Source organism: Urocitellus parryii, chromosome 2 (genome assembly GCF_045843805.1).
Source record: "Urocitellus parryii isolate mUroPar1 chromosome 2, mUroPar1.hap1, whole genome shotgun sequence".
NCBI lineage: Eukaryota > Metazoa > Chordata > Mammalia > Rodentia > Sciuridae > Urocitellus > Urocitellus parryii.
Window position 1 is genome coordinate 225,709,023 of NC_135532.1, and position 24,997 is coordinate 225,734,019.

General features: G+C 64.8%; 1 protein-coding gene across 2 annotated transcripts in view; it reads left to right on the top strand.

Annotated features, from left to right (window-relative positions):
- Col18a1 (collagen type XVIII alpha 1 chain) overlaps positions 1–24,997 on the top strand; it is a 91,314-nt gene that overhangs the window by 59,105 nt on the left and 7,212 nt on the right. For both annotated transcript variants that reach the window (XM_026380218.2, XM_026380217.2), the window contains 29 exons: positions 47–106; positions 2,591–2,720; positions 7,009–7,085; positions 8,363–8,548; positions 8,877–8,903; positions 9,616–9,678; positions 9,751–9,828; positions 10,110–10,163; positions 10,318–10,476; positions 11,460–11,522; positions 11,882–11,908; positions 13,168–13,299; positions 13,879–13,941; positions 14,758–14,784; positions 15,486–15,521; positions 16,009–16,080; positions 16,333–16,368; positions 16,641–16,730; positions 17,506–17,535; positions 17,628–17,654; positions 17,909–17,971; positions 18,307–18,381; positions 19,055–19,081; positions 19,333–19,386; positions 19,803–19,877; positions 20,613–20,681; positions 21,055–21,097; positions 23,222–23,284; positions 24,747–24,790. In XM_026380218.2, the coding sequence (XP_026236003.2) occupies positions 47–106; positions 2,591–2,720; positions 7,009–7,085; positions 8,363–8,548; positions 8,877–8,903; positions 9,616–9,678; positions 9,751–9,828; positions 10,110–10,163; positions 10,318–10,476; positions 11,460–11,522; positions 11,882–11,908; positions 13,168–13,299; positions 13,879–13,941; positions 14,758–14,784; positions 15,486–15,521; positions 16,009–16,080; positions 16,333–16,368; positions 16,641–16,730; positions 17,506–17,535; positions 17,628–17,654; positions 17,909–17,971; positions 18,307–18,381; positions 19,055–19,081; positions 19,333–19,386; positions 19,803–19,877; positions 20,613–20,681; positions 21,055–21,097; positions 23,222–23,284; positions 24,747–24,790 (1,950 nt within the window). The remainder of the gene's footprint in view (positions 1–46; positions 107–2,590; positions 2,721–7,008; positions 7,086–8,362; positions 8,549–8,876; positions 8,904–9,615; positions 9,679–9,750; positions 9,829–10,109; positions 10,164–10,317; positions 10,477–11,459; positions 11,523–11,881; positions 11,909–13,167; positions 13,300–13,878; positions 13,942–14,757; positions 14,785–15,485; positions 15,522–16,008; positions 16,081–16,332; positions 16,369–16,640; positions 16,731–17,505; positions 17,536–17,627; positions 17,655–17,908; positions 17,972–18,306; positions 18,382–19,054; positions 19,082–19,332; positions 19,387–19,802; positions 19,878–20,612; positions 20,682–21,054; positions 21,098–23,221; positions 23,285–24,746; positions 24,791–24,997) is intronic.

The following is a 24,997-nucleotide window of genomic DNA, read 5'->3' on the forward strand; positions in this document are numbered from 1 at the left end:
GTGGGCTGTGGTCACACCTCCTTCTACGTGTCCCCACAATCTGCAGGCATCAGGAGACGCTGGAAGTGGCCTGGAGGAGGAGGACCAGCGTCGCAGGGAGGGAGCGGTGAGTAGCTGCACAGGTGGGACCTCCGCATGGGCACAGGGCAGGCCTCTGGCCCTGCCCGCCCAGCCCCGCAGTAGGGGGCATGCACACCTTGGCATGATTCCCCGTGTGCTCATGCTAATGGGGCACGCCGAGGGCACGTCCACTGGCCTCAGTGCTCCAGAGGTGTGCTCTCGGACCTGGTGAAGGGGCCCTAGGCCAGGCCCTGGTCATACCCTCTGGCCCTGGTGAGGGGCCCTAGGCCAGGCCCTGGTCCCACCCTCTGACCCTGGTGAGGGGACCCTAGGCCAGGCCCTGGTCCCACCCTCTGGCCCTGATGAGGGGCCCTAGGCCAGGCCCTGGTCATACCCTCTGGCCCTGGTGAGGGGACCCTAGGCCAGGCCCTGGTCATACCCTTGGCCCTGGTGAGGGGCCCTAGGCCAGGCCCTGGTCCCACCCTCTGGCCCTGGTGAGGGGCCCTAGGCCAGGCCCTGGTCCCACCCTCTGGCCCTGGTGAGGGGCCCTAGGCCAGGCCCTGGTCCCACCCTCTGACCCTGGTGAGGGGACCCTAGGCCAGGCCCTGGTCCCACCCTCTGGCCCTGGTGAGGGGCCCTAGGCCCGGCCCTGGTCATACCCTCTGGCCCTGGTGAGGAGACCCTAGGCCCGGCCCTGGTCATACCCTCTGGCCCTGGTGAGGGGCCCTAGGCCAGGCCCTGGTCCCACCCTCTGGCCCTGGTGAGGGGCCCTAGGCCAGGCCCTGGTCCCACCCTCTGGCCCTGGTGAGGGGCCCTAGGCCAGGCCCTGGTCCCACCCTCTGACCCTGGTGAGGGGACCCTAGGCCAGGCCCTGGTCCCACCCTCTGGCCCTGGTGAGGGGCCCTAGGCCCGGCCCTGGTCATACCCTCTGGCCCTGGTGAGGGGACCCTAGGCCAGGCCCTGGTCATATCCTCTGGCCCTGGTGAGGGGACCCTAGGCCAGGCCCTGGTCATACCCTCTGACCCTGGTGAGGGGACCCTAGGCCAGGCCCTGGTCCCACCCTCTGACCCTGGTGAGGGGCCCTAGGCCCGGCCCTGGTCATACCCTCTGGCCCTGGTGAGGAGACCCTAGGCCCGGCCCTGGTCATACCCTCTGGCCCTGGTGAGGAAACCCTAGGCCAGGCCCTGGTCCCACCCTCTGGCCCTGGTGAGAAGGCCCTAGGCCAGGCCCTGGTCCCACCCTCTGGCCCTGGTGAGGGGACCCTAGGCCAGGCCCTGGTCCCACCCTCTGGCCCTGGTGAGAAGGCCCTAGGCCAGGCCCTGGTCCCACCCTCTGGCCCTGGTGAGGGGACCCTAGGCCAGGCCCTGGTCATACCCTCTGGCCCTGGTGAGGGGCCCTAGGCCAGGCCCTGGTCATACCCTCTGGCCCTGGTGAGGGGACCCTAGGCCAGGCCCTGGTCCCACCCTCTGGCCCTGGTGAGGGGACCCTAGGCCAGGCCCTGGTCATATCCTCTGGCCCTGGTGAGGAGACCCTAGGCCAGGCCCTGGTCATACCCTCTGGCCCTGGTGAGGGGCCCTAGGCCCGGCCCTGGTCATACCCTCTGGCCCTGGTGAGGGGCCCTAGGCCAGGCCCTGGTCCCACCCTCTGGCCCTGGTGAGGGGACCCTAGGCCAGGCCCTGGTCATATCCTCTGGCCCTGGTGAGGGGACCCTAGGCCAGGCCCTGGTCCCACCCTCTGGCCCTGGTGAGGGGCCCTAGGCCAGGCCCTGGTCACGCTCTCTGTCCTGGGGTGCCCTTGGCCTCCTGTTGCCCATTAGCTTGTAGATGGCCTGGGGAACAGACCCGCTTTAAACTGCACGTCCAGGAGAGGCCTCTCCTCAGGGGCCGCAGGGGCTTCCTGAGGGGCCCAGCCGAGCAGAGGAGCCACATTGAGCCCTGTCCCAGGAGGTACAGAGCCTGGACACCTGGTGTCCCCCCACAGGCCTGGGGCTCTGTGGGGCCAGCAGTTGGCTGGGTGCCCCCTGTGTCCATGAGCCACGGCACCAATGCTGTCCCCAGGAGGCAGGCCACACAGCATGGCTGGGAGGCTGCTGGCCTCGGCCAGTCTGTGTCCTCACCGTAGCACAGCCACCGGGAACCAGGGAGGTGGCCTTCAGAGCAGGCTGCTTCACCCTGGTAGCACCGTGCTGGAGGCTGGGCCAGGCAGATAGTCCCGCTGTGACCCTAAGGAGGACATGTCCCCAGGTCCTCTGGAACACTGCTGTGGGGCACTGTCTGGCCCTCCCGGGTCCCCACACGACCGAGGGGCCTCTGTCCCCGGTGCTCAGAACGCAGAGGCTTGGGGTTGGGGACCTGCCGGGGGCCGACACCCCCCCACAGCCCAGCCACCCTGAGCCCAGGGCTCTGCAGCGCCTCCTCCTGGGCAGCGGGCTCTCTAACCCTCGGTCGCCCACACGGAGCCATTCCCAGCCCGCCATCGAGCCGTGGCTGCTGGGCACATGCACAGGACCCTCTTCCGCTCCCCTCCGTAGGGCGTGGCCCTGAGACCCAGCCTCCCCCAGCCTCCCCCGGTCACCTCTCCCCCCTTGGCCAGCGGCAGCGGCACAGAAGATTCTAGAAGTGAAGAGATCAGGGCAGGCACCACACAGGCTCCGCCAGAAGGTGAGACTCTCCTGGGAGAGGTATTGAGCTCACACGCGCGCACGCGTGTGTGTGTGTGTGTGTATGTGTAGTGTGGTGTGTGTAGTGTGTGATCTGTGGTGTGTGTGTGTGGTGTGTGTGAGTGTGGTGTGTATGTGGTATATTTGTGTGGTGTGTGTGTGTGTGAGTGTGTGTGGTGTGTGATGTGTGGTGTGTGTGATCTGTGGTGTGTGTGTGTGAATGTGGTGTGTATGTGGTATATTTGTGTGGTGTGTGTGTGTGTGAGTGTGTGTGGTGTGTGATGTGTGGTGTGTGTGGTGTGTGGTGTGTGGGGGGGTGTTGTGTTTGTGTGTGTGTGGTGTGTGTGAGTGTGGTGTGTGAGGTGTGTGTGTGGTATGTGTGTGGTATGTTTGTGTGTGTGGTGTGTGAGGTGTGTGTGTGGTGTTTGTGTGTGTGTGTGTGTGTGTGTGTGTGTATGGTCCTGGTGAGGAGACCCTAGGCCAGGCTCTGGTCACAGTGAGTGTTTGTGTGTGTGTGTGAAGTGTGTGTGGTTTGTGTGTGGTGTGTGTGAAGTGTGTGTGTGGTGTGTGTGTTTTGTATGTGGTGTGTTTGTGTGGTATATATGTGAAGGGTGTGTGGTGTGTGTATGTGTGTGTGAAGTGTGTGTGTGTGTGTGTGTGTGGTGTTTGTGTGTGTGTGTATGGTCCTGGTGAGGAGGCCCTAGATCAGGCTCTGGTCATAGAGTGTGTGTTTGTGTGTGTGTGAAGTGTGTGTGGTTTGTGTGTGGTGTGCGTGTGGTGTGTGTGAAGTGTTTGGTTTGTGTATGGTGTATGTGGCATGTGTGTGTGAAGTGTGTGGTTTGTATGTGGTGTATGTGGTGTGTGTGTGTGGTGTGTGAAGTGTGTGTGTGTGTGTGGTGTATATGTGAAGTGTGTGTGGTGTGTGTATATGTGTGTGTGGTGTGTGTGGTGGGTGAAGTGTGTGTGTGGTTTGTGTGTGGTGTGCGTGTGGTGTGTGTGAAGTGTGTGGTTTGTGTATGGTGTATGTAGCATGTGTGTGGTTTGTATGTGGTGTATGTGGTGTGTGTGTGGTGTGTGAAGTGTGTGTGTGTGTGTGTGGTGTATATGTGAAGTGTGTGTGTGAAGTGTGTGTGGTTTGTGTGTGGTGTGTGTGTGTGGTGTATATGTGAAGTGTGTGTGTGAAGTGTGTGGTTTGTGTGTGGTGTGTGTGTGTGGTGTATATGTGAAGTGTGTGTGTGAAGTGTGTGTGGTTTGTGTGTGGTATTTGTGTGTGTGGTGTGTGTGTATATGTGTGTGTGAAGTGTGTGGTGTGTGTGGTGGGTGAAGTGTGTATGTAGCATGTGTGTGTGAAGTGTGTGTGGTGTGTGTGTATATGTGTGTGTGAAGTGTGTGTGGTTTGTGTGTGGTGTGCGTGTGGTGTGTGTGAAGTGTGTGGTTTGTGTATGGTGTATGTAGCATGTGTGTGTGAAGTGTGGTTTGTATGTGGTGTATGTGGTGTGTGTGTGTGGTGTGTGAAGTGTGTGGTGTATATGTGAAGTGTGTGTGTGAAGTGTGTGAGGTGTGTGTGTGGTGTGTGTGTGTGGTGTATATGTGAAGTGTGTGTGTGAAGTGTGTGTGGTTTGTGTGTGGTGTTTGTGTGTGTGGTGTGTGTGGTGTGTGTGTGTGAAGTGTGTGTGGTGTGTGTGGTGGGTGAAGTGTGTGGTGGGTGAAGTGTGTGTGTGGTGTGTGTGGTGTGTGTGGTGTGTATGTGAAGAGTGTGTGGTGTGTGTGTGTGTGGTGTGTGTGGTGTGTATGTGAAGTGTGTGTGTGAAGTGTGTGTGGTTTGTGTGTGGTGTTTGTGTGTGTGGTGTGTGTGGTGTGTGTGTGTGAAGTGTGTGTGGTGTGTGTGGTGGGTGAAGTGTGTGGTGGGTGAAGTGTGTGTGTGGTGTGTGTGTGTGGTGTGTGTGTGGTGTGTGTGGTGTGTATGTGAAGAGTGTGTGGTGTGTGTGTGTGGTGTGTGTGGTGTGTATGTGAAGAGTGTGTGGTGTGTGTGTATATGTGTGTGTGAAGTGTGGTGTGTGTGGTGGGTGAAGTGTGTGTGGTGGGTGAAGTGTGTGTGTATATGTGTGTGTGGTTTGTGTGTGGTGTGTGTGTATATATGTGTGTGTGTGATGTGTGTGTGGTGTGAGTGTGTGATGTGTGTGTCTGAGACCTATGTATGTTGCGTCTGTGGGTGTGGTGCATGTGGTAGGTGAGGACTGGCCCCTGGCTGGGGACCCTCGGGTGGGGTCTGGGAGGGACAGGCACCTCCCTACCCTGCTCTGCACCTGGCAGGGCATGGACTGGCCCCCTGGCTGGGGACCTCGAGTGGGGAGGGACAGGCAACCCTGCTGTGGCCCTGGCCTCCTCTCTCCCTCACTTCCTGTGACCCCCCGTGGACGCCCGCTGGCTGGACCTGCAGGGCAGGCCTGCAGCACCTCGACACAGCACAGTGACTGTCTCGGGCGCTCACTGTCCAGGGCACTTACGAGCCCAGGGCTTCGGTGGCTCGGCACCCACGCCCGCTCCTCAGTCCTGTGGGTGCCAGCGGCTGGGCCTGGGGGCGGGACCCAAGCGCGGGCTCTTCCGGGAGGCTCTGGGAGGGACGGTCCTGGGCTGCAGGGCGCTGGCAGAGCGGGGCTCCCCTGGCTGGGCCTGGGGTCCCCGATGCCCTGGGGGGCCTGGCCTGGTCGGGGTCCCTTTGCGTTGTTGGGTACAGTCCACATGCCCCAGCCGCACACGCTTCGACATGCCATTTGATGGGTTCTGACCTCTGTCTGCCCCGTGAAGCCACCCCACGGGAACAGTGGACGCTGCAGCCCCAGGGCCCCTGCTGCCCCTGGGTGGCCCCAGCCACCCGTCCCAGCAGCTCTCCAGGTAGTGACAACCGCGAGTCACTCAGGCGGGCATTGCCGTGTGGGGCTTCTTGGTGCGTCCTACTCAAGACTTGTCCACGCCGGGGTCATCAGCAGTCCCTGCCCCCGTTCTCTTGCTGCATGGTTCTCTGTGGTGGAGGCCACCACCTGTCCATCTGTTCACCTGGCCACAATGTCAGGGCTGCCCCTGGTTTGGGGCTGTGACAGAGGAAGCCTCCTGAGGGTTTCAGGGAGCCCCACCCCTAGGCCTTCCTGGGCAGCAGGTGCAGGGCAGGTGCAGGGTGGGCCAGTGGCTTGCACTGCCCCGGGAGGCCACTGGCAGCTGTGTTGCTAAAGAGCCTCAGATGCCGCCGCCACCACGCTCAGCCGCGGACCAGTGTCCAGGCACCAACTCAGACCCAGGGTGGGGGCCACGGGTACAGCTGAGGTGGTGAGAGTCCCCTGGGGGCCTCGGGACGTGGCAGCACCTGGGCACCCAGGAAGCCTGGGGCGCTTCCCTGCTGACTGCGTGCCAGCGTGGTTGGGCAGAGGTTGCCCGGGAGCCATCTGCAAGCCTGGCCCAGACCCCGAAGCCCAGAGGGCCCGCCCGTGTGTGCCCCTGGCTGGTGGCAGCAGCTGCTCCGGCTGGGGAGGGCAGAGGAAGGGGCCAGCGCTGCTCTGCGGCTCCCTCTGCGTGGCTCCCGTGGTCCTGGGGCCTTTTGTTTCTACGAACCTGGGAAGAGCAAGCGACGGGTTGGGCCAGGCTTCGGCCTAGGGGAAGCAGTTTGCTGACCTCAACTGTACGCCGCAGGAGAGGAGATAGCACCAGGCGTGATCCTGGTTGGGTGTCCCCAGCACTGTCCCAGAGAACAGGCCACAAGGACACCGAGGGGCCAGCGGGAAACAGGGCTGTGTGGCAGGTCAGCGCAGGCCAGCCTGAGCTTTGCTGATGGTGGCCACTGGTCTATAGAGGACCTCTCGAGGTCCTCACTTGGGGGAGGCCACAGCATTCACAGAGCAGCATCGTGATCGTTGCCACAGACTCTCAGGTGGCTCTGAAAGAGAGGTGATGGAGAGGTCTGGGAGAGGGAGGGAGGGGGAAGGAGAGACGGGGAGATGAGGCCGTGGGTGACTGCGGTGGCCGTGGTCTGGCTGAAGGCTGTGGGCCCTTCCTGTTGGCTCTGGTAGATCAAGGGCTGGGAGGGGAGTAAGTGTGGTGGAGCTCTCCGTGGCCAGGGTCTGTGGGGCTGCTTAGAATGCTGCGTGGTGGTGTAAGGTTGGGGACTCTCCCTTGGATGCTGCACCGTCCCCCAGCCCCAGGCTCTGCTTGGGAGCGCCCCTGGGGCAGCACAACCCAGAGCAGGAGGGCAGAGCCTGGGGTTGGAGGCTGACCACGGTCTCGCTGCCTCTCTGCAGCTCAGACCCTCCCTGGCTCAGGTTTGGATGGCACTAGGGATGAGAGTGCCCGGCGCCCTGGAAGCAGCCTGGAAAGGGTGAGGCCACTCCCATGACCCTGAGCCTGGGGACCCAGTGCCCTGGGCACCTCCAGCTCCACACACTGTCATCCTAACAGAGCCCCTCGAGGCCCATGCCCCGCCCCATGCCCTGTCTACCCTGTGCTCGAACACACAGCCTTTGTGTTCTGTGCACGTCCACCCCGTGTCCTGTGCATGCCCACCCATGTCCTCTGTGCACGTCCACCCCGTGTCCTCTCTGCACATCCACCCCGTGTCCTCTCTGCACATCCACCCCGTGTCCTCTCTGCACATCCACCCCGTGTCCTCTCTGCACGTCCACCCCGTGTCCTGTACATGCCCACCCATGTCCTCTGTGCACGTCCACCCCGTGTCCTCTCTGCACGTCCACCACATGTCCTCTCTGCACGTCCACCCCGTGTCCTGTACATGCCCACCCATGTCCTCTGTGCACGTCCACCCCGTGTCCTCTCTGCACGTCCACCCCGTGTCCTCTCTGCACGTCCACCCCGTGTCCTCTCTGCACGTCCACCCCGTGTCCTGTGCATGCCCACCCATGTCCTCTGTGCACGTCCACCCCATGTCCTCTCTGCTCATCCACCCCGTGTCCTCTCTGCTCATCCACCCCGTGTCCTCTCTGCTCATCCACCCCATGTCCTCTGTGCATGTCCACCCCATGTCCTCTGTGCACATCCACCCCATGTCCTCTCTGCACGTCCACCCCGTGTCCTCTCCGCACATCCACCCCGTGTCCTCTCTGCACGTCCACCCCGCGTCCTCTGCATGCCCACCCCATGTCCTCTGTGCACGTCCACCCCGTGTCCTCTGTGCACGTCCACCCTGTGTCCTCTGCATGCCCACCCGTGTCCTCTCTGCTCATCCACCCCATGTCCTCTCTGCTCGTCCACCCCGTGTCCTCTCTGCTCGTCCACCCCGTGTCCTCTCTGCTCGTCCACCCCGTGTCCTCTCTGCTCGTCCATCCTGTGTCCTCTCTGCTCGTCCACCCCGTGTCCTCTCTGCACGTCCACCCCGTGTCCTCTGTGCACGTCCACCCCGTGTCCTCTGTGCACGTCCACCCCATTCCTCTATGCACGTCCACCCCGTGTCCTCTGCATGCCCACCCCATGTCCTCTGCACATCCACATCTTGTCCTCTCTGCACCCCATGTCCTCTGCATGTCCACTGTGTCCTCTGCACGTCCACCCTGTGTGCCCTTTCTAGGATTCTGTGGCCACAGCATGGAGAAGAACTGGGGCAGGTCACCGTAGCCCGTCTTCTCCTGACTTTGTCCCCAGGGAGGCCTGAAGGGACAAAAGGGTGAGCCGGGAGCTCAGGGCCTGCCTGGCCCCATCGGTCCTCCAGGTCCTGCAGGCCCAGTGGTGCAGGGTTCCAATGCACAGCCTGTCCCTGGGGCACAGGGACCCCCGGGACCTCCAGGGCCACCAGGGAAGGATGGTGCCCCAGGAAGGGATGGTGAGCCGGTGAGTACTGTCCACCTCGTGGTCTGGCTGGAGGTGGGGCTGGTGAGAGTGGACTCCGGCCAGAGCAGCAGCACCCTGGGACCCTGGGTGCCCAGAAGCAGCCATCTGCCTGGGACGGGAGGTGGAAGGGGTCGGGGTGTGGGAGGTAGGACCTGGGGAGAGCAGCCCCCGCCACCTGAGCTCCGGTGCAGGGCGCCTCACTGTGGTGGAGGGTGGTTCTGGGGCTGGCTTCGCAGTGTGGTCTAAGCTGAGGTGCGCTTTTGTGTTCAGACTCCGGGAGGCGCTGCAGAGTGGCCCCTGGGTTAATGGTTTCTCTTTCACGTTCCAGGGAGACCCGGGAGAAGACGGAAAGCCCGTAAGTCTGCTTTTCTTTCTGAGCCAGATGTTATCACGGTGTCAGGCCTTAGACCCAGCCGGGGCTATGGCAGAGAAAGCGTCTCCAAAGTGCAACTTCACTTGGTGAAGAAAATTCCAGTCTCAGTGCTGGTGGATCCCACTTAGGTGCTGGGACGTTGGGCTGACTGCCAGGTGCCCGGAGGGAGGCGGGGCAGGCCTGGGAGTGGGGGGCCTCCTCCAAGGACAGAGGACGCAGGGCGGCAGGTGGAGGGGAGCAGCTGGCCAACAGGCTATGCCGCCCAGGAGGCAGAGAGCGGGGCCCCGGCCAGCCCCAAAAGCAGGGGCAGGTCTTCCCGCTGGCCAGAGGAGCCACTGGGGACCACTGTGCCCCTGGAGGCAAAGCCACCCGGAGGCAAAGCCGCGTGAGGCCCGAGAGGGTCTGGCTGGCATGGTCACAAGCAGTGTCCTAGCCTCTGAGTTCACAGGGTGGACACGCATGAGCGTCCACGTGTGTGTGGCCAAGCCTCCGCTGTTGGTAGGGATGCCACACGCAGTCCTGTGTGCTCAGAGGGGGTCCCTCGCAGTAGGTGTGCCACCTTCAAGTCCCCATTCTGGGGGCCCCTTGGTGACATGGTGCCATCCTGGTTCCTGGACTCCTCTGTCCCTTGCTCTGGGAGAGGAGCATCCAGGACAGTAGGCCTCAAGCTGACCCCACCACCCTTGTCTTCCAGGGTGACACTGGGCCACAGGGCTTTCCGGGGACTCCAGGAGACATGGGCCCCAAGGGGGAGAAGGTGAGTGTGCAGAGCCCCCGTCCCAGCCTCTGGGCCATGAGCTTTGGTGTGACATGTCTGTCTTGTATCCAGGGAGATCCTGGGATCGGGCCGAGAGGACCCCCAGGACCCCCAGGGCCACCAGGACCCTCCCTCAGACATGACAAGCTGGTGAGTCCTCTTCCTCAGGCCTGGGGACGGCCTCCTGGTGTCTGGCCCAGGGGGACCACCTTCCTCTGGCTCACGGGGCTTGCAGGGCCACGGCCAGCTCTGAGTGGCCACGGGTGGCCCTGGACCCCTTTGTGTCTTTGGGGCCAGTACAGGGTACTGCTCACTTCTCTTTGCATGTCTGCTGTGGGCAGTGGTCAGGGTACAGCTTGACAGGGCCAGCCTGGTGCTGGGCAGGGCAGGGCCTCTCTCCTAACGACAGGCCTCCCTGGCTGTCCCCTCAGACCTTCATTGACATGGAAGGCTCCGGCTTTGGAGGTGACCTGGAGAGCCTCAGGGTGAGTGGCAGCTGCCTGCTCTCCCCCTGGGCAGGCAGAACAGGTTGTGGCCCCCCAGAGGCCCAGCAGGGACCCTGGGGTGGGCCAGGCTGGTCAGGGATGAGGTCATCGCTGGGCAGGGCGGTGTGAGCCCTGACGGTCTGTCTCTGTGCAGGGCCCACGTGGCTTCCCTGGCCCCCCCGGGCCTCCGGGTGTCCCAGGCCTGCCTGGCGAGCCTGGCCGCTTTGGCATGAACAGCTCCCATGTTCCGGGACCTGCTGGCCTTCCTGGGGTTCCTGGGCGCGACGGATCCCCTGGGTTTCCAGGCCCCCCGGTGAGTCTGGCTGTCCGCCAGTGGGGCCCTGTCTGCTGGGAACGGGGTTGAGTGCCTACCTGGGCCCCTCCCCTTGCCACCTGGCCTCCCCAGTCCTGGCCCCCAGCCCCATTCCTCCAGGTGGGCCATGTATCTGGGCCATTCCTGGGGTCAGAGAGCCTGAGTAGGCCACCCTGTGTGCTGGGGGTGCTGATGGGTTGGTGGACCTCTCTGGACTGGGCAGGTCTACTGAGCTCACAGTGCCTCCCAGTGCAGATGGAGAGGGGGTGAGCCTCCGGTGGGGACGGAGAAGCAAGAGCCTCATCAGGGCCCACTGGGGGCAGGCGGAGCCCCTGTGGCCTGCTGCTCATTGGCACGGTGCCCACAGAGTCATTGCTGCCAGCAGCGTGGCTCCTTGGCCACGTAATTCAGTGGGCACGCAGGGCTTCTTCCACGGCATGCTTCTGCACCCGGGTGACCAGGAAAGCCCAGTGGGCCCCCTGCCAGCCAGCTCTTGGAAGCACGTCATGATATTCCCAACCACTGCGAGCTACCCGCCGAGCCCCACGGGATCCCTCGTCACTTGTCCTCTTGAATTTGATCGGCAACTTGAAAAGGAGAGACGGGGGCTGGGTGTGTGGCGACACCGGCAATCCCAGACACCTGAAGGCTGTGGCAGGAGGGCCGCGAGTCCCAGCCCAGCCTGGCGGCTTAGAGAGGCAAATAGGAAAAGAGCTGGGTGCAGCTCCACGGTCGCACACCTGCCTAGCAGGTGCCAGGCCCTGGGGTCAGGCCCTGGCCCTGGGAAAGGAGAGAGATGGGGACAAGCCCTACCTGCAGTTGTCTTAGGGCCAAGTCAGGTGCCCCATGAGCGGAGGGACTCGTCCCAGGTCCAGGGACACGCTATGTCCTGGCCTCTTGGGAACCTGAGGTGCAGGTGACTGTGAGCTGGCCCCAGCTCTCCCAGGGGGGCACCCAGACCCTCACCGGCTCCTCTCTTGCAGGGCCCCCCCGGTGCTCCAGGAAAAGAGGGTCCACCAGGAAAGACAGGCCAGAAAGGCAGTCTTGTAAGTCACCTGCCACACGTCCTGTGGACGTGACCCAGTACCACCGTGGAGCCAGTGGGTGGAGGGACCCTGCACGTTTGGGACAGGCTGGGGACAGGCCTCAGCCTGGGGGTCTCTGAGGACTGCGCCGAGAGCTCAGGCTCTCTTGGTGATGCCAGGGCACAGCTTTTAGGCCGACTCGCCATTTGTGGAGTTTGGTGTCTCCGTTGGGTGGAGTCGGAGCTCCTGGGGTGGGAGGAGGCCTCCTGGTTACAGGCCCCCCCCCACGCCAGAGTGGGCCCACGGGCCCAGGAGGCAGCATGGCCGCCCTGGTCAGAGCTGGCCTGGACCTCATGGTAATGCTGTCCTTCTCCCCACAGGGTGACACAGGCGCCCCAGGACCCAAGGTACAAACGCTGGTGCCACTCTCCAGGAAGTGCCCCGAGCGGGTGCAGGGGGTGCTGTGGTCAGGGAGTGTGCTCCTGCTGCTGACCATGACCCCAACTCTGTCCGTGCTGCCAGGAATCGGGCAGGGCCACGCCTCCCCTGGTGCTCCTTGCCCTCGAGGCCTGCTGTCCTGGTGAAGCGAGGGCAGAGGTGTCCAGTGAACACTTCAGGGGTGGGGGGCTTCGCAGGGGCCGAGAGCCGCAGGGTGGGAGCTGCCCAGGCCCAGCAGGACCCCAGCGTCCCCACACGGCTTCCCGGGGAGACACTCCCAGCCCTGCCCACACTGAGGCAGCCTCTGCTCCTCAGGCCTGAGGTCTGGGCCTGCCCTGCGGACCCTCATCTGACTCAGCCAAGCAGCCTGCAGGCAGACCCTGGGCACCGCCTCGTGAGCCTGCCCAGGGGAGAGGGGCAGGGACAGCACCCTGGGAAGGAGAGATGCTGCCTGCCAGCTGGGCGGGGTCTCTCCTCTGCTGGCCACCTCCACAAATGTCCAGGACAGTCCCCACCAAAGCACCCTCCACCCAGAAATGCCCAAGACGCCCAGGGCTCCCCTCCTCGGCTGGGCCTGGTGGGCGCCGACCGGATCTAGGTGGAGGCAGATTAAACCAGAGTGGAGGGGGTGGAACCAGCCCTGGGTGGAGTGGGTGTGAGGGCGGAGCAGCCGGCAGGGGCCGGGACGTGCAGGAGACTCTGGGACCAGGGTTGGCCGTGGCTGCAGCAGCCCAGGGCTGGCTCAGCACCAGGCACCTGCGGGGGCAGTGGGCAGTGGGGAGGGCTCTGCAGAGTGGCCAGTTGCCACTCTAATAGGGCAATGGGTCACATTCCTGCCGGTTTCCGGCCAGCACTGGGCTCAGGGTCTCAGAACACCGTGTGCCGCTGCCCCATGTCGAGAGATGTGTTGGTTGTCCTGGTTTTCCGAGGAGGACCCTGAGGCCCAGGGAGTGACGTGGCCGTGAGCGAGCGTGCTGTGCCACGTGTATGTGCCGTGCTCTGGGGAGCAGGCCGCAGGCTCGACGTGCAGCTGTAGGTCTTGCTCGGCCCTGGGTGCTTGTGGTCGAGCGGCCTGGACCCTCATAAGGACTCGCGTTGCTCCAGCGTGTTCACCTCTGCACTCTTCATCTCTGCAGGACACAGAGCCATCCTGGGGACACGGTGGCCTCTAAGGTTGCTCTGAGACCCAGAGGCAGAGGGTGGTGACAGTGTTCTTTGCCCTGTGCAGGGAAGCAAGGGAGACCCTGGCCCTGTGGGTGCTCCCGGAGAGAGCGGCTTCATAGGAGCCCCTGGTCCCGCTGGACCTCCAGGACCGCCGGGCCCCCCTGGGCCACCAGGACCAGGACTTGCTGCTGGATTTGTGAGTCCTAGTTCCTAGGAAGCCAGCCTGCCATCCCAGCTTCCCCCTCGGGCAGCTCCAGGCTGCCCCGCTCTCTCGGCCAAGCATTTGCCACACAGCCTGGGCTCTGTCCCCTGTGCCCCCGTGAGCCCTGAGGGGCTGAGGGCTGGCAGTGCTGGTGGCTTCCAGGTACACTGAGCACACAGCCTGGGCTCTGTCCCCGGTGGTCCCCATGAGCCCTGAGGGGCTGAGGGCCGGCCGTGCTGGAGGCTTCCAGGTACACTGAGCACAGGTGTTCATGCCCATCGTCCAGTGGTCACAGCCGTCCTTCCCAGGCCCCTGTCCCTCAGGTCCCGAAAACCCCTCAGGGGACAGCCAAGTCACAGCACATGTGCAGACCAGGCAGACGGGCCACACTGGAGGGACTGCACAGGCCCCATCCCACCAGGGTCCCTGTCACTGCAAAGCCCCCAGGACAGCTGTTTCCCAGGTGGCCTGGCCCTGGGAACCACCCACTCTGCTATGGCCCAGCTCTCGTATCCCAGGCCCAAGGTGGGGTCCTCTGCTCTTTAAGAAGTGTCCCTCTTATGTCCACTCCAGGACGACATGGAAGGCTCCGGAGCACCTTTCTGGTCTACAGCCCGCGGCTCTGAGGGGCCACAGGTACTGCCCATGAGCTGGGGGCCCCTATGTGCCTGTAAAAGGCTCCTGGGGGCCAGGAGCGGCCACAGTCGGGGGGCTGTGTTCCCAGGCACTGTCTGCCCTCGGCCCCGCCGCCTGGGGACACTGTTGAGCTGAAAGTCCCAGGGCTGGGACCTGTGTCCCTCCAGAGGGAAATGCCGTGGTAGTCAGGATGAACGAGCCAGGGTGGACAGGCCTAGAGGACCAGTCTGGGAAAGGGGACGTGGAGTTCTCTCTGTGGCCCTGGTTTGGGGACATAAGGAACATGGGCCTGAGCGTGATCTGACTTCCACAGAGGGGTCCCGACGGCATCTCCGCCCTGCTCTGGGCCACTGTGCCACGGCAGGATCGGGTCAGCACGGAGGGTCTGGGGAAGATGGGGCCCTAGTGTGGCGCCCACAGCCATGTCATCTCTAGAGGTCACTGTCCCCCTGTTAGGAGGTCCTGCCCTCCAGAGCATGGTGGCGTCTGGAGGGACACGCCTGTGTCAGGGTCAGCTCACCCCGTGCCCTGGGAGGGTGATTCCACACCAGGTGTTTATGTTTTAGTTGCATAAGACGTGAGTCTGCTTGGTCCCCACGGGCAGGGTGGCTTGGGCACCTGGGCCCCGGGCTGGCCCCAGCCCGCTGCCGTCGCGTGGGGCGCTGCTCCCCCCAGGAAGCGAGCCTCGTCTGGGGTTGCAGCCGAGGTGCTGGGATCAGGCTCATCTTCCCATGGGAGGGAGGTCTCCGGGCAGGGCGGGGAGAGGTCTCCGGGCAGGGCGGGGCTGCACTGATGCTGTCTGCTCTGCCCCGACAGGGACCCCCTGGCCCGCCAGGACTCAAGGTCAGTCCCCTGCCTCCGCGCTGCCAGTCACAGCTCTGGTGACTCGGTTTCCTGATCCCAGGAGGGAAACTTGCAAAGTGCAACCAGAGCCTGATGGGAAGATGGCCAGGGCCTTGCCAGGCCGAGCGCAGGGCGGCCCTCTCCCCGGGCCTGCAGAGCTTCCTGGCCAGGCCTCCCGAGGGCAGCGGGAAGGGGCCCCTGGAGCGCCCGGAGCTCTGTGCTGCTCCCCACCCCGGGACCCAGCCCCACCCCTCCCCAGGCAGGTGCCAGGCAGGGCCAGTGGGGGGCACACGGAAGTCCAGAAGGGGGTCCTCGGCTCCCGGGCGGTGGCCCTTTCACCCGCCCCCATCCAGCCTTCCCCGGCAGGAGCTCCATCCACGTCAGTGGAGTGCCCTCGGGGGTCCGCTCCAGCCAGGCCCTCCTGTCCCACTGCCCTGTGGGAAGCTGGCCTTGGCTGGTGAACCTTGGGCAAGTTCCAAGGCTGAGCTTTCAGAAGGTCACTTGTGCCTCTCTGGGGTCAGTGGGCTCGGCCTCCAGCCTCCAGAACAGTCCAGCCAGGTGCTGCGGGAGCATGGGGCCACTCAGCTGCCCACTGTCCAGGGCCTCTGCTCTTTGCGGGCTGCAGCTGGCACTCAGCCCTCCTCCACGGCTTGCCCACTCCGGAGTGCCCACCCACTCACTGAGACACTTTGTCCATTTAGGGGGATCCTGGAGCCAGCGGGCCACCTGGGGCCAAGGTAAGCCCCTGACTCAGGTTCAGGAACTGGACCACAGGGGCGCGGAGAGGGACCCCAGGAGCCTGTCCTCCCCGTACCTCAGTAGGTGTGGCCATTGGGCTCCCCCCGTGACAGTCAGGCCTGTGTGGAGGACACGGGTGACGGCAGGGTCAGGTCCCACACTGACCCCCTCCATGGCCTGCCCCTTTTCCTGACACTTGAACCCTTCCTTGATCCAGAGGTGGCCCGCAGGGCACGCAGGCCCAGCAGAGGGCCCAGACCTGCGCCCCACGGCCATTCCTGGGAGCCACAGCACGCCTATGGCCAGGCTCCTCCTCACCCACCCACAGTGCCCAGTGGGTGACAGGCAGCATCACCCCGGGGTGGAGCCAGTGGCCAGCAGGAACTCAAGGGTCCTCGCGGTCACGGCCACTCTGGGCTTCCTCTTGGTGGGTCTCCACAGCCCCAGGCCCGGTGGCTGACCTGCTGGACCCTCTGTTCATTCCAGGGGGAAGTTGGAGCCGACGGAGCCCGCGGGTTCCCTGGCCTCCCTGGCAGAGAAGGCGCAGCAGGGCCCCCGGTGAGTGACCGCGGTGGCCCCGGGTGTGGGGCATGAAGCCCCTGGAGGAACTCTCCCGGAGGAGAGCTGGCCCACCGGCCACCTGGGGTCTCCTGGGGGCTGGCCCTGCAGGTCCCCAGGCTCCAGGACCCAGTGTGCCTGCCTGGACCCCGGGGGCCTTGGTGGCTGTCCCCACCCCGCCCCTGCCTGCCTGGGGACGAACCCCCTCACCAAGCAGCGCCTCTGAGCGCCGCCACCTCCTCGTTTCTGCAGGGACCTAAAGGAGACAAGGGGAGCCCCGGAGAAAGAGTGAGTGTCGGGGCAGCGTGGGCTCGGGGCCCAGCGGGTGGACAGTCGGGCTGGCTTCAGGGTGCTGCCTGGGGGTCTGCACCCCATGGCTCGAGATGGGACCAGACCCTCAACTTGGCAGGGGCGGCTCTCGGGGCTGGGGCGCAGCATGTCCACACCCACGATGCCCTCAGACCCCGTGGACTCCAGGAACCACCTCCAGAGCCAGGTGGGCTCTGGGTCCTGGCCAGGGCCCTGTGATCAAGGGCTGGACTTGTGGCTTTTTCTTCCAGGGTGACCCAGGAAAGGATGGAGTGGGACAACCAGGCCTGCCTGGGCCCCCAGGACCCCCGGGGCCCGTGGTCTACGTGTCTGATCAGGACGTAAGGACGCTGTGTGGGGGGGTGTGCCTGGGTCAGCTCTCCCCCTCAGGACAGAAGACCCCTGAGGTGGGATGAGGGGCTGGGGGAGACAGACGTGTGGTCAGCAGCTCAGATTCCTGCTGTCCCTGGAAGGAGCTGCCCTATGCAGGGCTCAGGTCACATTCCAGCACCCACAGCTGTGTGACCCTAGACACATACTTAACCTCTCTGTGCACAGCGTCATTTTCAAAATGAGGAACACTGTAGTCCTTGGGCACAGGTTGGATTAAGTCTGAGAATGGTCAGAATTGCGCCTGGCCTGGGCCCATCTGAGTACCGGGAGTGGACAGAAGGGCAGATGGGACAAGCACAACGGTGTGAGAGGAGGGAGGGACGGCTCAGGACAGACCCATAGGCCGGGGCTGGGGACCCTGGCCAGGCCAGTGCACGCAGGCACAACGGCCCAGTCCCTGGAGAACCCTGTGGGTGGGCCTGGAATGAGGGTGAGTATCTGGTGAGGGGTCAGCGGGAGCCTGCAGCAGAGCTGGAGAGGCGTGCTCAGCAAGAGGCTTGTGGCCTGGGAGCCCGTGGCCTGGGGCCGAGCGGTGGTGTCCACCACGTCCCTCTGCCCTGGATGTCCCTGGGAAGGGCCAGGCCAGGGCCCTCAGGATGGCCGCGGGGAGCAGCACCTCCCTCTGCCTCCGAAGCGTCCTGCTGCCCTCCTGGCGGAGAGCGCTGGGGCGGGTCCACTCTGAACTTGTTCTCCGTTTCTCTGCCTTCTGCTGGCTGTGGACAGGGAGCAGTGACCAGTGCCCCGGGGCCTGAGGTATGTGCTCTTATCACTGAGCAGCTGCTCGGTCAGTCGCGGGGTGTCCTGAGGGCGTGGCCCCCCCGCTGACACTGTCCCTCTCTCTGCAGGGCAGGCCGGGCTTCCCAGGCTTCCCTGTAAGTGGCCCCGCCCCCGAGCTGGCTGGGGGCTGGAGGGGTCTCCCGTAGGGCCTCGCGAGGCCCAAGGGGTGGGCGGAGTCACTGTCCTGGAGGACAGCAGCAGGACTGAGCACCTCTCTGCCCCTGGCCAGTCAGGACCTCGCGATGCTGGTGCCAGACCAGGAGCAGCCATAGGGCAGGATGGGGGGGTCCTGGGAGCTTGGTGGACACTGGTTCCAGGGATGCTCATTTCCGCTTGGTCTTCCCTCCAGGGACCTGCTGGACCAAAGGGCGACCCGGGCTCCAGAGGCGAGCAGGGCTTCCCAGGACCCAAGGTAAGGGCTGGGGTGCCATCTGCCCAGCTGCTGCCGTCAGCCAGGGGCCAGCATGATTGGCACCCAAGCTTCAGCCAGAGCCCAGGTGGGCTTCTGGTGGACAGCCTTCCTTGACCCAAGTGGCCACTCTGGGGTAGACTGAGCCAGAGTACCCTGAGGCTGTGTGGCCCCTAGTGACCTCTGAGCAAGCGTGTGGCCAGCTGCAGCCTGGGCTGTGTCCGTGTCCATCCCTGGGCCTGGGTGTTCTCCGTGAGGCCTGGGGACACCGTGCCGGCCTGGGGACACCGTGCCGCCCAGCCTGCCGGGAGCCCTGACCTGTGACTCTGCTGTTCCAGGGGCAGAAGGGAGAGCCTGGCGGTGTCTTGGGCCCTGACGGCAGAACCCTGGGCCCTGCCCAGAAAGGAGCCAAGGTGAGGGCAGCGCCCCCTGCAGGCCACCAAGGAGACATGGGGGCTTGTCCTCAGGGAGAGTGGTCCTGGCACACGGGCCTCTCCTGCCGCCTGGCCCTCATGGCACTCCCATGTCCACCTCTCAGCCTCGTGGGCCGTGCCCTTGTACTCCTGTGCCTGCTGGCCAGTGCCCATGGTCCCTCTGTCCATGCTGGCTGGGCCTGCCTGCAGGGAGGTGGGGTCTCAGGGCCCAGCTCAGCTGCTGACTCCTCCCCTGGCCTGAGCCAGGGCAGTCAGGACAGCGTTGGGGGGCCTGGGCCCTGGGCCCACCCCGGCACAGCCCACAGCAGGCCCCACAGAGCTGCTGACTGGCCACCTGTGCGGGGAGCCCAGAGCCCCTTGACTGTTGGGATGGACCAAGAATGTGATCCGCAGGCCCAGAAAGACTCGTGTCCTTGTTACCTCTGCGCAGGGCCTGAGATGACCTGGTCAGGCCTGGCACAGATAGGCCTCGAGCCTCCAGACCCAGGGCAGGCCCTGCCTGTGCAGCTGCCCAGGTCCAGAACCCCTGCTGGGTCTCCCGACCTCCCTGGTGTGGCTGGCAGCCCAGGGGCCACCCAGCTGGTAGACGTGGCTCGGGAACCCCAGGCGGGCAGCACTGCACCACCTGACAGTGCCTCTGTTTTCTGTCCAGGGAGAGCCGGGCTTCCGAGGACCCCCGGTGAGTAGGACCCTCGTCCTGAGCCACTGTGCTGTGGTCGGAAATGACCTCGTCACCTTGCCTGGCTGCTGGGCACGTGGTCCCAGTCCCCATGTCTCAACCGCAACTTGAAACTCAAGGGGCTGTTGGGCGGGACACAGTGGGCGGCTCACAATGGTGCCCAGCGTTCTGGCCCTTGGCTGGCCCTGCCCTTGGCCTCAGAGCCCCCGGCTCAGGAGGTCCTGCAGCCTCAGTGCACACCCTCTCTGCAGGGTCCGTATGGGCGGCCTGGGTACAAGGGCGAGATCGGCATCCCTGGACGACCGGTAAGCACCGGGTGTCTGGTCGGGCCTCTGCCCCAGTGGGCAGCAGGCCAAGCTGGACAGGTACAGAGAGCCCTGACCCACTGCAGGATTGGCTTGGGGAAGGGTGGGCAGCTGACCTCCTGGGCACAGCCCATATCCTAAAGTGACCAAAGGATATCCTGGGCCTTGTCCAGGGAGAGCTCAGGCCAGAGGACACCTGGGTGTTAGAGGGTCATGGTCTGGTCCTGCTGGGTCAGCCACCTCCCACCCCACCCCCTGGGTGCTGGGGCAAGAAGAAGGGGGAGGGCCAGAGCAGGGCAGGAAGGAGCTGCCCAGGTGGGTGGGGGTGGCTGAGCTGTGGCCCAGCTGCCTGCCCGGCGGGGGTCTGCAGCTGTCCCCCACAGTGCTCAACGGCCCACCACTGTGCTCTGGCCCAGGGTCGCCCTGGGGTGAATGGACTGAAGGGAGAGAAGGGGGAACCTGGAGACGCCAGCCTCGGACTTGGAATGAGGGTGAGTACCCTGTGAGGGGTGAACAGGGATGGCCAGGACAGCCAGGGGCAAAGAGTGGCCCGGCCAGGTCTGGGGTCCCCAGTTCACCTGTCAGAAGCTTCTCAGAGCTGCTGGCAGGGTGACCACAGCGTGCTGGTCTTCTGACACACGGACACCAAAACACACATGCAGACACACATATGTCATGCACACACGTGCACACTCCCATACCACCCATATGTGTATGTGTGCTCATGCGTGCACACCTGTGTGCTCACACTCATGCTCCTGTGTGCGCTCAAACGCACCATTCGCACATGCACACTCACACACATGCACACACACATGCACACACGGGCCACTTGTGCACCTGCACGTGTGCAGCAGGTTGGAGTTGCACATGACCCACGCCCACCGGGAACAGCAAAGCCACGGACGGGTTCTCTCAGGAGGCCCACGCATGGCGGTCTCCTGGGAGTCTGGCCACCCCAGTTGTCTCCCCCGGCCTGTGTCTTGCCTCTTCCCTCCCTGACCACGTCACACAGCTGCTCGGAGAGCCACAGGGTGGGCTGGCGGGTGGGCCGTGGCAGGCCTGGGGCTGGCCCTCCACGTGGCCCCTCTCGGAGGGAGCAGGGCTCCCACGTGGAGCCTCCTGTGCTGCAGGCTGAGCCCCCTCAGGCGAGGAGTGAGACCCCGGTTTGACTGACACTCACACCTCCCAGCCACCCATGACCAGAGCTCTCTGTCACTCCACAGGGCATGCCCGGCCCCCCAGGGCCTCCAGGGCCCCCAGGCCCTCCGGGGGTGCCCATCTACGACAGCAACGTGAGTCTCCAGGGCCCACGGCACTTAGTCCCTGTGCCTCCCGCTCTCGTGCGCAGGAGCCGCCACCTCCTCCCCCTGTCATTGGCTCCAGTCCTGTCCCCAGGGCCTCTGGGTGGGCTGGGCTGGGGGCTGCATCTGGGGCTCTGGATGAGGAGGCGTGTCCCCCAGGAAGAGCGAAGGCCCAGTCGGGCGGTGACCCCCACAGGCCATGCGACGCGGCCAGGGCTCCTGACTCCACGCACCTGTCCCAGGGCTCCCCAATGTGGCCTGTCAGAGGGGCTTGGGAATTCTGGGTTTGGGGACCCCAGGTGGCTGGTGGCCTTGGTTTCCAGAGCGTTGTCCCTCAGAGGCCACTTCACCCTGTTCTCTGCAGGCGTTTGTGGAGTCTGGCCACCCTGGACCTCGGGGCCTGCAAGGTGAGAGTTCCAATGGGACTGGGGACAGCAGCCTTCCACAGGGATGTGGAGGACACTGTGCTCCGGACTGCACGCTGCTGAGCGCCCACTGGCTGACCAGACCTCCCAGGTCCCATCCCAATCCTCAGGGCCCTCTCAGCAGGGCCTGGAGAGGTGGTGTGGTCCCCTATGGCCTGCAGGGTGGGCCTGGAGAGGTGGTGTGGTCCCCCTGGCCTGCAGGGTGGTCCTGGAGAGGTGGTGTCCTCCCCCTGGCCTGCAGGGTGGGCCTGGAGAGGTGGTGTGGTCCCCCTGGCCTGCAGGGTGGGCCTGGAGAGGTGGTGTGGTCCTCCACGGCCTGCAGGGTGGGCCTGGAGAGGTGGTGTGGTCCCATGGTCTGCAGGGTGGTCCTGGAGAGGTGGTGTGGTCCCCTATGGCCTGCAGGGTGGGCCTGGAGAGGTGGTGTGGTCCTCCATGACCTGCAGGGTGGGCCTGGAGAGGTGGTGTGGTCCCCTATGGCCTGCAGGGTGGGCCTGGAGAGGTGGTGTGGTCCCCCTGGCCTGCAGGGTGGGCCTGGAGAGGTGGTGTGGTCCCCCATGGCCTGCAGGGTGGGCCTGGAGAGGTGGTGTGGTCCCATGGCCTGCAGGGTGGGCCTGGAGAGGTGGTGTGGTCCCCCTGGCCTGCAGGGTGGGCCTGGAGAGGTGGTGTGGTCCTCCATGGCCTGCAGGGTGGGCCTGGAGAGGTGGTGTGGTCCTCCATGACCTGCAGGGTGGGCCTGGAGAGGTGGTGTGGTCCCCTATGGCCTGCAGGGTGGTCCTGGAGAGGTGGTGTGGTCCCCCTGGCCTGCAGGGTGGGCCTGGAGAGGTGGTGTGGTCCCCCATGGCCTGCAGGGTGGGCCTGGAGAGGTGGTGTGGTCCCATGGCCTGCAGGGTGGGCCTGGAGAGGTGGTGTGGTCCCCCTGGCCTGCAGGGTGGGCCTGGAGAGGTGGTGTGGTCCTCCATGGCCTGCAGGGTGGGCCTGGAGAGGTGGTGTGGTCCCATGGCCTGCAGGGTGGGCCTGGAGAGGTGGTGTGGTCCCCCTGGCCTGCAGGGTGGGCCTGGAGAGGTGGTGTGGTCCCCCTGGCCTGCAGGGTGGGCCTGGAGAGGTGGTGTGGTCCTATGGCCTGCAGGGTGGTCCTGGAGAGGTGGTGTGGTCCCCCTGACCTGCAGGGTGGGCCTGGAGAGGTGGTGTGGTCCCCTATGGCCTGCAGGGTGGGCCTGAAGAGGTGGTGTGGTCCCCCTGGCCTGCAGGGTGGGCCTGGAGAGGTGGTGTGGTCCCCCTGGCCTGCAGGGTGGGCCTGGAGAGGTGGTGTGGTCCCCACGGCCTGCAGGGTGGGCCTGGAGAGGTGGTGTAGTCCCCCATGGCCTGCAGGTGGGCCTGGAGAGGTGGTGTGGTCCCCCTGGCCTGCAGGGTGGGCCTGGAGAGGTGGTGTGGTCCTCCATGGCCTGCAGGGTGGGCCTGGAGAGGTGGTGTGGTCCCCCACGGCCTGCAGGGTGGGCCTGGAGAGGTGGTGTGGTCCCCCTGGCCTGCAGGGTGGGCCTGGAGAGGTGGTGTGGTCCCCCTGGCCTGCAGGGTGGGCCTGGAGGGGTGGTGTGGTCCCATGGCCTGCAGGGTGGGCCTGGAGAGGTGGTGTGGTCCCCCACGGCCTGCAGGGTGGGCCTGGAGAGGTGGTGTGGTCCCATGGCCTGCAGGGTGGGCCTGGAGAGGTGGTGTGGTCCCCTATGGCCTGCAGGGTGGGCCTGGAGAGGTGGTGTGGTCCTCCATGACCTGCAGGTGGTCCTGGAGAGGTGGTGTGGTCCCCCTGGCCTGCAGGGTGGGCCTGGAGAGGTGGTGTGGTCCTCCATGACCTGCAGGTGGTCCTGGAGAGGTGGTGTGGTCCCCTATGGCCTGCAGGGTGGGCCTGGAGAGGTGGTGTGGTCCCCTATGGCCTGCAGGGTGGGCCTGGAGAGGTGGTGTGGTCCCCCTGGCCTGCAGCGTGGGGCCTGTCACCTCTCCGTTGCCACCCCTTTCTGGTCTAGGACCTCTTTTTACACAGTGCCTAGAGGTCAGGGCCATCATGGGTAGAGGGGCCCTCAGGTTTCCTTGATGGCACTAGGTCTGTTCCCCCAGGGCTGCCAGGACCTTCTGGACCCAAGGGAGACAAAGGAGAAGTGGGACCACCCGGACCTCCAGGTGAGCGTTCTCTGTGGGCCCCAGGCCCAGGGTGTGCTGGGCAGCCTCCTGGGTTGGGCCCTGGGCCCTCTGCAGGGCAGTCGCTGTCTGACCCTGTTCTAGTGGGAGGAAGCGCCTTCTCAGGCCACACAGCTAGGACCTGGGAGGGACAGGGTTCTGGCCAGAGTTCCCCACCACCCCACCACTGGAGCAGACAGCTGCCTACCTGCAGCCCAAGGCTAGATCCAAGATGCCCGCCCTCCCACAGTTGGTTCCAGAGAGTGCGCGTGGCCAGGGTAAGCACAGAGGCCCTTCTGTCCAGGGGCTGCTGGGCCAGCTCTGAATGAGGTCATCCAGGTGGGTCCCTGCACTCCCTCTTCCCCGAGGGGAGTGAGGGTTCCCTGCTGGATCCCTGGCTGGCGCCCGCCCTGACCCACCAGGCAAGCTGGGTGGAGAGTACAGCAACTGCATGACTGCTGGGAGCCAGCACATGGACGCCAGAGCAGGGGCCGGAGGGACTAGTCGACCTGCCCCCCGCTGGGCCCACCTCCGAGCTGGGAAGCAGCCCAGGCAGTGGATGGTCCCCAAGGCCTGCCAGGAGCAACAGCGTCTCTCGGAGAAGGGGGTGGGGGCTTGGACCCTCCAGTGTCTGCACACCACACCTGGGGTCTGAGCAGGAACAGGCAGGCGAACCAGGATGTGACTCTGACCACCTCCAAACACTGACCGAAGGACAGAGGTGTAGCGCACAGGGAGGTGGATTCCGGGCACTGGTGACTGTGCTCAGGCAGCTGAGCCACCGAGGAAGAGCACACACAGGAAGAGGCCAGGCAGAGCCCCCAGCCGGGGCAGGACGGGGGTCAGCCAGAGAAGCTATGGTGGAGGCAGATGGCCCAGAGTCTCCCAAACCTGAGGCGAGGTGTGGAGCCCTCTGCACCCGCACAGGACGGGCAGGACCACTGACCGAGTGAAGCCAAGTGGCCACGCCAGGGAGCTGCGTGGACCCCAGCTGGCCAGGTCCAGCCACCTGCCCACGTAGGCCACACGTAAGCCAAGTGAATGATGAGTCGGATGAGCCTGGAGAAGAAGCCAGATTGGTCCTCCCTGCCCCCCAGAGGCCGTCCCCACAGTCACAGGAGCCCCACTCCCAGGGCCACGCTCTGCTCTGCAGAAGGACCCCAGGGCCCAGGAGGGGGACGGCGCTTCTCGCAGCAGGTCTGCCCACAGACCCAGCAGGCCACCCAGACACCGGGTGTAAGGGCCATGTAGGAAAAGCCACGGCAGACAAGTCTGAAGCAGTTAAAAATGAGATTTTGAAAAGAAACCATGAGCAAAACTATTTAAAAATCAATTGATCAGGAGTGAATTTAATAAAACCTGTACCCATTTTCTGCAGAGGACACAGGACAGATGAAGGTGGAGGGGTGTGACCCTCCACAGAGGGTCACCCAGGGGTCTCCAACCTGTCTCCTCCCCTCTGCAGGGCAGTTCCCCGTGGACCTCCTCAGCCTGGAAGCCGAGATGAAGGTGTGTGACTTTGCTGGCCACATCGGGAGCGTGGGTCCCTGTCCCCGGCTCGTGCCGAGGCAGGTCCCCAGGTCCTCCGTGCTGAGTGTCAGTCTGAGACGAGGCTGGCTTCTGTGCTGCCCGGACCAGCCACCACCTGGGTTCACTCCCCTGAGGGGCCTTGGCCCCAGAGGGGCACCCTGGGCACCCTGCCACTCTGGAACGGGG